This window comes from Arachis ipaensis, chromosome B8 (assembly GCF_059453495.1).
Source record: "Arachis ipaensis isolate K30076 ecotype BB chromosome B8, ASM5945349v1, whole genome shotgun sequence".
NCBI lineage: Eukaryota > Viridiplantae > Streptophyta > Magnoliopsida > Fabales > Fabaceae > Arachis > Arachis ipaensis.
The window spans coordinates 24,968,874-24,983,300 of NC_142443.1; the positions used below are offsets into that span (position 1 = coordinate 24,968,874).

The 14,427-nt window shown below is 29.9% G+C and overlaps 1 protein-coding gene across 1 annotated transcript; it reads left to right on the top strand.

Moving 5' to 3' along the window:
- The first annotated feature begins 7,652 nt into the window (after positions 1-7,652).
- Positions 7,653-9,467, top strand: LOC107613742 (CBS domain-containing protein CBSX5). Its single transcript, XM_016315869.3, has 2 exons — positions 7,653-8,147; positions 8,390-9,467. The coding sequence occupies exons 1-2, from the start codon at positions 7,789-7,791 to the stop codon at positions 9,252-9,254; spliced, it is 1,224 nt and encodes a 407-aa protein (XP_016171355.1). The 5' UTR covers positions 7,653-7,788; the 3' UTR covers positions 9,255-9,467.
- The last annotated feature ends 4,960 nt before the right edge of the window (positions 9,468-14,427 follow it).

Here is a 14,427-nt window from a genome sequence, read left to right on the forward strand (position 1 = left end):
GGTAAGTTCTCCCATCATGTTCATATCAAACTCACTAGTTATTAATTTACTAAAATCAACATACAAGGATTCATTTGTCGAATCAAAGATAATATCATCTACATAAACTTGAACAAGAATAAAATTATAATTAGACTCTTTAATAAATAAAGTAGTATATGTAGTATCTCTTTAAAATTTATTTTTTAATAAAAAAGAATTAAAATTTTTATGCCAAACTCTAGAAATTTGTCTTAAATCATAAAGTACTTTAGAAAATTTAAAAACATAATTTAAAAATTTTTTATTTTCAAAATTCAGAGACGGAGGCACATAGAATTTTGTAGGTTTTAAAGTAGCTAATGAATATTTAACAACATAAAATAAAGTAAATAACTTTGCAGAAATGACAAAATGCAGAACTATAAAGCAAAGTAAATGAAAAAATGGAATAAACCTACTCAAAAATCTAACTTCAACAAGATTCAGGAATTTGCTGAAATATAAATATAAGTGTGTGAAGTGTGTTTCTGGTGCATCCTATTTATAAACACACTTGACCAATCTCTCTTTGCCATGTATTAACGCCTAATTTTTCTTATTAATAATGTTTCCCACCAAGATGAACTTTGCCCTTCAAACTTTCGATTCTTTTCTTTGACAAGATGCCTTTTATAGAATCTCTCCTCTTGACTCTTGATCTCCTTTCAAACTCCTATCTACATGTATTATCAACTATTTTTCGACAAGTAAATTTTCATAATGGTTCTTGAGATTCATGCAATTATCTAAAATAGTCTTTGAAATCCAAATTTTTCTATAGTGGTCCCTAGATAGAACTCCGGATACCATAGTGATTTCTGTGTTATTTTCGGTGCTAAGTTAGCTGTTGGAGTACTGATGTGGCCATCTTTTATCACGTTGGATAATTTCAATGGCTAGATGACGTATATTCATTCTAATTTGGACCCAATTCGATCCTTTCCCCAATTTATAACCCTAATCTCATTGTGCAGAGCACTTTTTTTGTGTTCTTCTTCATCATCTTCTTCATCTCTTTTGTTTTTATTTTCGATAGTTTTGATGATCTGCTAAGCCAATAAATTGTACTTTCTTTAATTGTTCTTCAAGTGTGTCATCAAATTTTCTCGAACGCTACTATGAGGAACAAGATTAGTTATCTTGTCTGATTTGTATTGCTTTAGATGACAACTATATCATCGAGTCCAACTTTATATTCTGCACAAAACGAACTCGTCATGTCTGGCCATTTTCAATTTGTAGCAATATATAGTGGAAGCCATTATACTTAGTATGGTCGATAAAAACTTTCAAAAAGTGATGCTTTTTTTGTTGCAATATCTCAACAAGAGGACTGAACTCTATAATAAATTCATTTTCTTACCCTTTGCAGGTCACAAATAGGGGTGGCAAATGAAAAAGTCTGTCTCGTCCCGTTTCATCCAGCCAAAATTCATCATCTAGCGAGTTGGGCCGCCCTGTCCCGTCTAGTGAAGTGGTCCTAAATTTCTCTTCTGCCCTGCTTAACGATGGGCTAGTGGGCCAAACCCACCAAATCTTTTTTTATATAAACTATTAAATATTAAATAATATATATAATTTCACAACTATTTCAATAAATTTATAATTTCTAAAGGCATAAAAAATTATAATGTCTAAATTCACAAACATTAAAGTATTTATAATTATAAATATATAATAAACATAATTATAAACTAAGTTTTTTGAAACAAAATAATAAAACTAACATTGTCCAAAGCAAAACAAACATTGTCCAAAATATATAATTAAACATCTTCAAGTTTATAATCAATCAAACATAAAACATAATCCAAAATATAACTCATAACATTTTCAATTATCATCTTCATTCATCCTCTTGTAGATCAATAACATCATATAAATTTGTAAAAAAATGGCTCTGACAAAAAAAGTCTGGCCCGACGGGGAAGCCTGCTTCGCCCGCTAAAGCCCACCAAAGCCCACGAATGGTGCAGGTTAGACGGACTTTTTAAGTTTGGCGGTTTCAAATTTCCAGTTCAACCCATCTTTTTGGCGGATTATGCGGGATGGCCCGATGAATTTCGACTCCATTTTTTTTTTGTTTTTTTTAGATTGGCTTTTAAATAAATCTTTTTCTTTTTCTTATATGTTATAAGAAAAGTTATTCTGCTTTCATTGGATAGACAAGTTTAAGCAAGGTGGATATTCCAAAAAACATTTATTGTGTGTATATGTATTAGGGGTGGCAAAACGGGTCGAGCCCGTCGGGTCAATACGCTAAACCCGCTAAAAAGGTGGGTCGGACTAGGATTTGAAGTCCGCCAAATTAAAAAAATCCGCCAAACCCGCACCGCCAAATTGGCGAGTTTTGGCGGGACGGGGCGGGCTAGTCCGCCGGACCGAAGATTTTTATTTTTTATTAAATAAAAGAGTGATTACTATTATACAATTAATAATTATAGAATTTTTGAACATTTTTTTTCATTTTTAGTTTTTATTCTTTTTATAGTTATTAACTTTATTTATTTTATTTTACAATTTCGTATATATGCTCAAATTATGTGATTTAATTTTTAAAATAAAGATGATTCTATTAACAAATATTATTTTGAACAATTTTATTGAAGTAAAAATTAAAAAAAAAATTATATTATAATTTGGCTATTTTTTATTGCATTTGATTTTTTAATTATTATTTTTTATTAATTTTAATAAATTTTATTTTTCAAAAAAAAAAAGTCAAGCGGGCTAACCTGTCAACCCGCCAATTCGCCATAAAGTGAGGCGGACTAGCATTTTAAACTCATTTTAATTGGTGGGGCGGGACGGTCCGTCCCGTTTATGAGACGGGTCTAGACAAGACAAGGCGAGTTGGGACGAATCGGCCCGCTTTGTCACCCCTAATATGTATATAGAAATATTCCTATTCTGTTAGCTTTATAAATTTTTAGGACAAGTTGATACGATGAAAAAGATGATGAAGAACATAGAAAAAGTTATAGTGCTCTACACAATGAGATTAAGGTTATAAATTAAGGAAATGACTGAATTGGATCGAAATTAAAATAAATTCACGTTACTTAATCATTAAAACTGTCCAATCTGATAAAAAAAATAACCAAATCAGCACTTTGACAACTAATTCAGCACAAAAAATAACACATGAATTATTATAATGTCCGAAGTCCTATTTAAAGAACTACTATAAAAAAAATTAAATTTCGTCAAAGATTATTTTAATATATAATTGCATAAATTTTAGAGACTGAGAATTTACTCATTCTTCGTCAGACTATTTCTTTGTCAATTTCTCCTCTTTGAGCACATCACTAAGCCCCTTTCATCTTCGACAACAAACTTTTCCTTACAAACTTTAAAATTTTGAGAAGTTAATATTATTAATATACTCTCTAACTTGGTAACCTACAACGTTGATAGACGATCACATCTACGTCGATGAATCGAAAAAAATTTAAAACACAAGCCCTGGAGTTTCCATTTTGCTTCTATATAATATATCGTGTATTTTATTTTCCCGATTAATATATTTTCAGCAGAAACATCTTTGAAGCAAAATCACTCAGAAGAATTATTTTTTTAATTATTTGCCTTGCCATCCCTGGACACAGCATAATTTATGAAGAATATGCCTCCTCTACTGGAAAAAAAGAAAAAAGACAATTGACAACGACAAGTGAACAATACTACAAGAGTTGTTAGGAAAATATTTATGGATCCTTTTTATTGGGTCTCTATGATTTTTTCAATCATATATACGTTTTCAGCGAAGAGACATAAACACTTTAATTTTCCACTTCATTATTTCTGTTCAAAATTTCAGACCCATTCTTGATTAATGCAATTATCTAGATCGTGACAACAGCAATGGGCATTCTAATAATGGTAATAATGATAAAGAATTCAATGAACAACATTAAAAGGAGGCTTGAATATCAGCTATATATATGGCCCCTATATATGTATATATCAATTATAAATTGAAAAATAAATAAACAAAAAACAACAAACATGCGCGCACACCTTGGTTATTCAATTATGACGTCGCATAATTGTTTAGAAATAAACCTTTTATTTATTTTTCTCAATGCAACAAAGTGTCAAGTGCATCAAACCAACCAAGCAATTAGTTATTGTTTATAAAATAAGCTAGTTATTGTTGTTTATATCGAAAAGTGGCATCCTTAATTTAAATTCCATTTAATATTTTATTAGAAGTATATATGAGCGGTTAATTATTTTAAAAATTACTATATATGTAAAAATCAAACTCATTTAGTTTTTTGGCTTTTCTATTTAAAAAAAATCTTTATTTATTATCAATTTATATCAAGATACAAAAATTTATTAATTTGTATATATTTTCGCAGTCCTAGACCACAAAAATAAAATTTATGTTTTTTTATAGCTATACCAGCGAAAATTGAGTTTCTATTTTCGCCGATGATGCAAATAAAAATGCACATAAATTTATTTAACATTTTCGCTTGTAGACTTTCGCAGCTTTTGCAAGCGAAAATGTGTGTAGATACTAAATATGTGTGTCTCAAGCAAGTTGAGCGAGAGTTGAAAAAATAAATTATTTAATCACATTTTTAATGTTATTTATTTTATACAAAATTTTGTTTCAAATAATTTTTTAACTTACATATATATTTTATATACAATAAATAGTTAAATACTTTAAAAATTTAAGGTTTTTCTTTTTAATATAAACCTTATCCACATGTAATACTTTTAAGTTTTAGCACTTGACAAGTGTTATTAGAAAAAGGGCACTTGTTAGCTAAATCAGGGGTACATATATATATAAGTAGCATATCAAGGACAGATTAAAAAATTCTATATGTACTAGTTGATAAGAAGCTAGGTACGTGTTTTTCTATTTTAAGCACGTGTAGCTGGAAAACCTTTTCATCAGAAGAAATGGTGAACGTGAACGAGATCGTCGTCGTAATTGGTAGGAAGAAAAAGAGAATTTCCCTTTTTGCTTGGTGCAAGTGGATAGTGATTTTGGTCAATATATAATTTTGAAAAAAAGTAGAAAATAGTCTTCAGATTCTTTAGTACGCTAATAATATCCGCTAAGCTTCATTTTCTACGCGCTAGTCTTCTTTGCTCAATTCATTCATCACTAACCTACAAAAATAAAAGATTAACAGCTAGCTATCGATCAACAACTCTCTTAAATTAATTATATTAAATCCATAAATTTAATTTGATTTAGTCTAGAACGGCCAGTATAATATCTGCTATTTGTTGTAGATAGCTTGAAATTTACAAACAATAATGGAATCAGTTTGATTTCTTATTTCATATAGGAGTATCATTTAATTTTGTTGTTTCCTTCACTGAAAATTATCTAAAATGTCCTTATTTATAAATCAAGCAATTGAAGTGAAGTGAAGTGTTAGAGTGACAATTGAGAGAAGCGAGCAAGCTTAAAACTTTAATTTGCGTAGTATAATAATCTTCACCTATTTTAATGTAAGAAAAAAAGATATGTCCACATCTTTTCTGCCTAAAACTAGTTATGCATGTTAACATTGTGTTTAGAAATATAAAGCTAAGGGCAGTATAATAATAAGGATAATCTTAGAGAAATATATTTAGATGACACTTTTATTTATAAAATATACGCTTTAGTTTTTTTCACTAATATTCATCAATAATATTTATAATTATATATATAAGTTAATGATAATTATTTGGTTGATTTAAATAATAATAATAATATAAAATATATTTATTATTATTACTATTATATAAAATTTTATTTAATTTTAATATTTTTATCACATAATATAAAACTTTATAACTTTTTAAAAAATTTAATTAATTTTTTTATATATTTCATGATTATTAATGTAATAAATTTATTTATTTTTAATAGTTTATTATTAATTATAAAATAGAAAATTTTTTAATTAAATATTTTTTAAACAAGTTAAATATTTTATATTTTATCATTAAAAATAAATAAAATTATTTAAATAATAAAAATATATTTTATATTATTATTTAAATCAACCAAATAAGTATCACTAATAATTCATATATTTATATATAAAATTATAATTATAAAGATAATTGATCGGTATTTTGATAAAATAGTCTAAAATATATGTTATCTCAATTTTGCGGTAGATAATAGAGTATATATTTTATATAAAAAAAAGTACCATTTAGATAAAAAAATGTTATTACACATAAAAAATTAGTTATTATTATATATTTGTATATAAAATATATATAATTTAATTTATTTTTAATATATATTATTTTAATAGATAATTTTAATATTCCTTAAACATGGTTGATTGGGCCATCTTACCAACGAGAACGAAGAATGTAATTTTCTCATAATATATATTATTAAATACCCTTTAATTAATGAAGCGATAGAAACTAATGGAAATAATTTTCAATATCTTCATAGCAGAAAAATATCATCTAAAACAATGATATTCAATAAAGTAATAAATAAGTGGTTAATCCTTATTGAATTTATAAAATATATCATGTAATAGACTTATAACTTTGATTTAAAAATAACAAGTGTGATAATTCGTATCATATACGTAATAAAATTAAAATTATAATTTTAAGTTATTTTATTAAAATTAATTTAAATTATAATAATTTAATTAATAAAAAATAATTTATTATATATTATTTATTTTTTTAATCTAATATTAATAAATTTAAAATAGTTATTAATTAGTTTTAGTAATTTATTGTTTTTAATAGACCAAATATATATATTTAATGTGATTATAAATAATCTAATAATAATACTTAGATTCACTAATAAATTTTTATATGTTATTTTATTGTCAAGTAAAAACATACTAAAATCAATTTAAAATGAACAATTAATTATTAAAGAATTTTAATGTACAAAATTTTCTAATAAATCGTAAATAGTTTAAACCTACTAAAAAATAACTCAATATTTTTTTTAATAATTACAAAATATATACCTAAAATAATATTATATCAATATTAATTTTCACTTTTCCAACTTAATTCTTTTATAGATTGCTATTATAATTGATAATCCAACAATAAATTTTGCATTAAAAATGTTAGATGTCGTCGTTGACAGAAATAAGTTAAAATAACAAATAAAAGAAGAATAAAATACTAGTAATTAAGTTTCTAAACTTTAAAATTTATTCTTTCATAATTTATTGTCCATTTAAAAAAATTCGGTAACATTGATTTTCTGATCTTTACCAATTATATCTTTTGCTTAGTATAACTTTTTTTTTCAACCATATGAAATGCTTTTCTAGTATTGCTAACATTTTTAAGATTAAGAGAGATTTTATAAATTAATTTTGCTTTGATAATTTTAATACTATTAAATTATTTTCTTGATCTATATTAGCATTTAATAACTTTTGATATTTAATTAATACAAGAGGGGTATTATTAATTAAACCCTTAAATGGAATTTTGATGCGTAATAAATTAACCGTTAATAGACTGGGTTGAGAAATACATGAAAAAACCAAAATAAATAAATAAACAAACTAAATTCTTAGCTTAATTATAAAAAAAAAAATTGAAATAATGATGTCAAAAGTACTGATAGCGCGTTTATTCACCTCCCTTCCATTTTCCAAGTTGTGAACTTTAACTTGTCCTTCCTCCTATAAATACCAACACCTTTGTCTCACAGCACACACCATTTCCAACCACCACAAGCACCGCCTTACACCGCCACCACCACCGGAACCCCCTCGGAATCTGTTCATTTGCATGGCAGTGAGCTTTCTGCAGGAACGCGAGGTATCCGACCTCTGCCTTGGGAAACCACCGTTGAGGTCCCTCTCTGCTTCCTCCACCATCGCACACGCCTTGGCTGCTCTCAACAACTCGGAAGACAACTTCATCAGTGTCTGGACCTGTGATCATCGCAGCAAGAAGGAAGAAGAAGGAGAAGAAGAAGGAGGAGAGTGCTGTAGATGCGTTGGCAAAGTGTGCATGGTTGATGTTGTTTGCTTCCTTTCCAGGGAAGACAACCTCTTGTCTCCCTCTCAAGCTCTCAAAGCTCCTCTTTCTGTTATTCTCACTCAAGCTCCGCCTCGGATCGTCGTGCATCTAGAACCTTCTTCCACGTAACTACCTTTCTCTCTGCTCCAAATGTTAGACATCATATTTTTCCTTCAATTTTCTGAATCTGAAATTTTAACTCAAAGTAGATAAAGTGAATTTAGATTTTAATTACTGAGGTTTGTTTACTATTGATCCTTTTTACTAATTAGTAAAATCTTGAACAACCTGAACCTGATGCTTTATTTTTTCTTGCTAAAACTTGAAATTTATTAACTTTTTTTTTTTTTTTTTGTGGTAAATATAGTTTACTGGAAGCAATTGATCTGATTCTCCAAGGAGCACAGAATCTTGTGGTGCCGATTATAGCAGCAACAAGAAAGAGTGGAATCTCAAGAAGAAAACAGATTCAGATTCAGAAATCATTGTCAACAAGCCACAATGGGCGTGAATTCTGCTGGATAACGCAAGAAGATGTGATTAGATTCCTACTTGGCTCCATTGGCCTCTTCACCCCTCTCCCTGCACTCTCTATTGACTCCCTCGGCATCATTTCCACCGATGTTCTTGCCATTGACTACTACTCCCCTGCATCCTTGGCGTTACCGGCGATTTCCAAGTCTCTGGCGGATCAAACTTCTGTTGCCATTGTTGATAGTGATGGCACCTTCATTGGCGAGATTTCGCCCTCTACTCTTGGTTGTTGTGACGAGACGGTTGCGGCCGCCATCGCCACTCTCTCTGCCGGGGACCTGATGGCCTACATTGATGGCGGTGGGCCCCCGGAGGATCTTCTCAGAGTGGTGAAGGCGAGGTTGAGAGAGAAGAATTTGGAGAAAATGCTTCAAGAGTTCATGATTTTGTCGCCTTTAGCTAGCGACGCTTCGTCGGCCTCGTCTGCATCATCGTCTGACGAGGAGTCCTCGTCGGCCAGAATACGGATGAGGCCCGGCGGAAGGTACTCTAGATCTTCGAGCTACTCGGCGAGGATGGTGAGGAAGGCTGAGGCCATAGTGTGCCATCCAAAGAGCTCACTTATTGCTGTGATGATTCAAGCAATTGCTCATAGAGTGAACTATTTGTGGGTTATTGAAGATGATTGCAGCTTAGTTGGCATTGTAACATTCTCAAATATGTTGAAAGTTTTCAGAGAACATTTAGAGACTATGTAAGAGGATTTAGGAGAATTGAGGGAATGTTTGGTGTCAAAGATTTTGGCTTTGGAATTAATGTTGTTGATATTATTAGAGAAAAAGCATAAATCATGTCTATGAACATGGAACTTCTTCGGTTGTGACTTGTGAATGTTGAGATGTTTGGCTAAGTGAGCTTTCGGTTCTGCTTTATCTACTTCCTTTCTAATAAATTCCCTTTCAAACTCTGAATCTTCTTGTTTCGGTTTTCCTTTATACAACCTGTCTTTCGCCAATTTGATGTGCTACTTTAAGATTAAAAAATTACCATTTCAGTAAAAATAATGGTGTGTAAAATATTTTACAATTTTTTTACATCAAAATTGATCTCTCTCACAAAACTACTGTCAAAACAACTATTCACTGTTGATAGAATATTTTTTGGGATCTAAATTAAGCCAATTCAATCCATACATAATTGTACTTAACATCATGATTTAGAAGAAGGGTTGTTGAACCATACTCAGGTGAGAGATTCTATTTCCCGGTAGAACCAAATGAGATTGATGCATGCATGGATGAGTAGTAGAAAAGCAAAGAGATATATGGAAAATTTTGGTTGTCAGAAATTGTGGTTAAGATTGAAGCACATGGCCTATTTTACACATTTTATTTGTTAGCTACAACTTCCCATAAAAACACTAATTAACTTGTGAAGATGCGTATATGCCATGTGATTCTTGTTAAGTACTTCCAACATAAAGGACCGAATCTTTCATCATTTGTTCACAAAAAGTATTTATTTTCAGTTTAACTCTTGCTTCATCATATGGAAAGAAAGATTCTGATTCTGTGCTAGGAATTGTAAAATTTTACCTTGTTAGAAACCTCAATGTTCACTGATTAGGATCTCGAGGCGAGTAGATTCTTTCTTTTTTCTTTTTATTTACTTGGCATTAAATTAATTAAATAATAGTGAAGTTTAATTAATATTGGTTGACTTAAGGTCATTTTGATGTAGAGCAGTTTAAGGAGCACAGATTCATCATCCATTTGGTAGTTACTTTGAACTCTTAATTTGAAGTTTTGGATTAGAATTATGGAAGAAAAATTAAAGACTTTGTTATAATAACCATCTTATTTCTTTCATAAAACATCAACTAAATTGGGTTAGTTTAATTAAATTTTAAATAATAAGAACCAAACTTTCAGTATCTCAATTTAGATAAACATAATAAATAAATAATAGTTTAGAGATGCTAGTATCTTATATGAACTTAAGATTTAAACGAATCTTATTGCATTTTAATCAACTAAACAAAACTTGAACTTCAAATTTATTTTAGAGAAACAAGTGTTGTGTGTTTAAATTTATTTTAAACCACCTAAGTAATTAAGTGGGGATGGCCCTAAGTAATTAAATTTTCATGTCTTGTTTTGTACTATGTTATTGCCAAATCTAGATTTTGTTAGTTGGACACTAATCCATTGTTGTCAGTCTTCACTATTATTGAGTGGTGTCTGGCTATATCTAGCCTCACCTAAAAATTTTGTATCATTACCAAACATTTAAGACACAGGAAAGCGATGGTACCCTGAAAAATAAAGCACTTAATTAGTGGTAAAAAATTAGGTCAGATCAGATTTTATCCGTAATAGATTATGCCTATGATAAAGTTTATTGGTCTGAATATTGAATACTAAAGCTGGTCTGTTAACAAAATCAATGTAACTTAAAATCTATTAAAAATTTTGATGATTTTAAAAAATAAAAAATAACAAAATAAATAAAAAATAAGTAAAGTGAAAGATATTATCTGTATTTAAAATTATTGGCATTAACAGTAGGTGTAACAATGCTACTTTCATAACTTCCTAGATTGGCGGTAATGAAAGATCCAAGAATTCTCCTAGGCGGAGAAACATTAGCATTGTTGTTTGTATTCTCAGCCATGTCGAATGCAAATTCTTCAACTGCCTCTTCAATTTCTTCTTCAACTCTTCGATTTTGAGTTTGTTTCTTTAGTCGTCAAAGAATTCTCTCGATCTTTGAATCGTATTGAAGATGTTCTTTATCCCTATTGTTCTGTATATACAAAAACAAGAAAATCAAATTGAAATTTCCTTCACTGTGTGAAGAGAATTTTCAGGAGGGTAAAACTAAAATAGTAAATAAATAAAAGCTAAAGAAATGAAAAGTCTAATCTAGGTAATCAATTAATTGGTAGTTTGTTAACCACAATTAGTTCTCGGTAACGATGTCAAAAACTTGATCGCAAAATTTCGAATACCACAAACAAACTGACAAGTGCACCGGATCGTATCAAGTAATAATTCACGGTGAGTGAGTGTCGATTCCACAAAGACTAACGGATTAAGCAAGCAATGGTCAATCGATTAATGTAGTCAGACAATTAAATTGGGGTTTTAGAAAACTTTATCGATGACATGAATTAATTAAAAGCAAACGGTAAGTGTTGAAAGATAATATGATAAAAGAGAGTTAATATTTTGCAGATGTTGAAACTTCCTAATCAGTCATTTTTACTCCCCACCATGATCATGAAAAGATACCTCAATGGTAAATCATTAGTAATCAAAATCCAATCCCTCCCCACCATGATCATGAAAAGATACCTCAATGGTAAATCATTAGTAATCAAAATCCAATCCCTGTGATTCAATTTCTCTTTAACTTAATTAATTGTTAATCCCTTAGTCAATTACTTAAGAAAAGAGTTAAAGAACGTTCACTGATTTATAAAGCCACGCAATTCATAAACATCTCCTTTAGTTGATTTTATGTCATTTATCAAGTCTAGTTTCAAAACTTATATTAAGAGTTATGAGAATCGGTTTTCAAGCTTAATTCAATTAATCAACTTTTTCAAGAAGTTTAAAGAATTCAAATCGGAGAAGAATTGTTTCCCAACACATTCGAACTCTTTAGGATGAAGAATTAAAACCTTTTCATAAAAAGAAATCAATGCATAAATCAAAGGTAGAAAAGCTAAAACATTAATCTATGGAGTCAACAGAGCTCCTAATCTTAACCAAGGAGAATTAGTTGCTCATGTTCTTCAAAAAGTCTTAAATTCTTCAAAAGTAAAAACTGCCTAAGATAAAAGATGATCCCCAAAAAGATTCTACCCTCTCTCTTAAATACTAAACCTAAAAATAAATGCAAATTCAAATCCTAAAACTGAATCAAAACTGAATCAAAACCAAATCTCTTTCGTAACTATTTTCTTTCTCGCAAAGATCTCGTTCTTATCTGCTTCCAATCTTCAATTAATGTCATCATTAGTGGGCTTTTGATTAACTAAGTGAATGATGAAAGATTGGAAGTTTAGTGGCCTGAATCGAGGTTCTGGAAGGTGTCCAACCATCCACGTTGTACGTGAAGCCTCCTTGATGGCCAAAATTGAGATCGGAAAAAGAATGGTGCCATCAAGCTCGAGGAGATGGAGATCGAGGAGAACCGAGATCGAGGATGGAAATTGAGATCGAAGATCGAGATCTTGCTTGAGGATCAAAATTGAGATTGAGGATGAGGTCGATGATATGCTGTAGTGCTTCGATTCCCGAATGGATTCGTTCGAAAATCATGCGCCTAATCGGAACGCCGTGACCTTTGGTTTACAAAAAGTGGTCCATTTCTTCTCAATTTCTTGCTGTTTTCCTTCCAAAGTTTCCTATAGTCAATGAATTCAACAAATCAAAGCAATGTTCTTAAAAACCTAAAAGTCATTGTTTATTCGACGGGAATTCTTAGTAAATCATTAGTAAATCGATTGAGATCAAGAAAAAAAAATCAACGATGCAGACATATTAATCGCCAAGTAAAGAAACTGCACTCTAAGGAGATAGCCTCTGTAAAAGTTGTTTGGAGAAACTATTTAGTAAAAGAAGCAACTTTGGAAGCTGAGGATGCCATACATGACAAGTATCCTTATTTATTTGAGTCGAAAGATAATTATCACAACTATAACAGTATATGAGTTCGAAATTCGAGGACCAAATTTCTTAAGGACGAGAGAATGTTATAACTAAAAAAAAAAGAGAGAACGTGAAGAACATGTGACCCCATTTATCCTTTTAAATTTTTCCCTCGAGTCTTCGAACCCTATTCCCCTCCCCCCTCCCCTGGCTCCTTAGCCTCATTTCTCCCCTCTTTTTTTATTTCTATCCTCTTCTCATCTCCTTCCTTTGCAATCTCACACACAACACCATCAAGTTCGTTTCATCTTACTTTCTTCTCTTTCTCTATTCTATCTCTATTTATTTAAATCTTATTTCTCACAACTTCAAATCATGGAATTTCAGTTTTAATGAGTGAAGAAAGCATTCAATTTTTGACTTCCGATTATTATTGAGACTTTAAGGTAATTCTTAACTTAATAATTAGTTATATCTCTAATTTTTGTCATCCAATACTTGTGGGTATACTTAAATCTGAAATTAGGGTTATTAGTTTAGAAAATTTTGGGCTTTTACCAAATTGAGTAAAATTGTGTTAATCGACAAGATTATTTATCACAAATATTATTATTGTCATGTTTCTCGAATTGTAGTGACGCGATCAGAGTTGCTTCCGATTCTTTGGAACCAAGTTGTGAGTGAATATTATGTCTATAATTTTTTTTAAGTGTATTATTATCAATAATTAAATCGAATCATTATTTTTAGCATTTGAAAATATTTGATTATTGTGATTTTTGAATTTTTGGAATGAATATTAATTTTTGAAAAACTCATAATTTTGTAGAAATACACACAAGACGATATTCATATATTTTATAAAGCATACATATTTTTCTTATTTGACTTTGTTAAATTTTAATTAAATTTTTAGTATGCATTCTTATATATATTTTATTTATTATGAAATTTAGTAATACGTTATGAGTATTAGAGATTTGTTATACGTGAATTGGTTTGGATTAGTTTGGGAGACTTGGACTAGAAAACCATAGTTAACAGCGATTATAACGTTAATCTAGATACATCTGGCTTAGACCTCAACTAGCATAGTCGTTGCTACTTGCTAGCCCAACGTGTAGGCCACACGTTGGATCTGTTATACCATATGAGCACACTGGAGGAAAGGACCACCGTTAGAGATGAAACTACTCAAGTGTGTGGCATTTGATTTGATTTGACTTCTAAAATGAGAACTCTCATTTTAGTTCATTCATTTAATTACTTATTT

Bases quoted from the DNA above. Each gene is read 5' to 3' on its own strand.
- LOC107613742 (XM_016315869.3), top strand. From the start codon at position 7,789: ATGGCAGTGAGCTTTCTGCAGGAACGCGAGGTATCCGACCTCTGCCTT. The intron at 8,148-8,389 runs GTAACTACCTTT...TGGTAAATATAG, and splicing joins CATCTAGAACCTTCTTCCAC to TTTACTGGAAGCAATTGATC.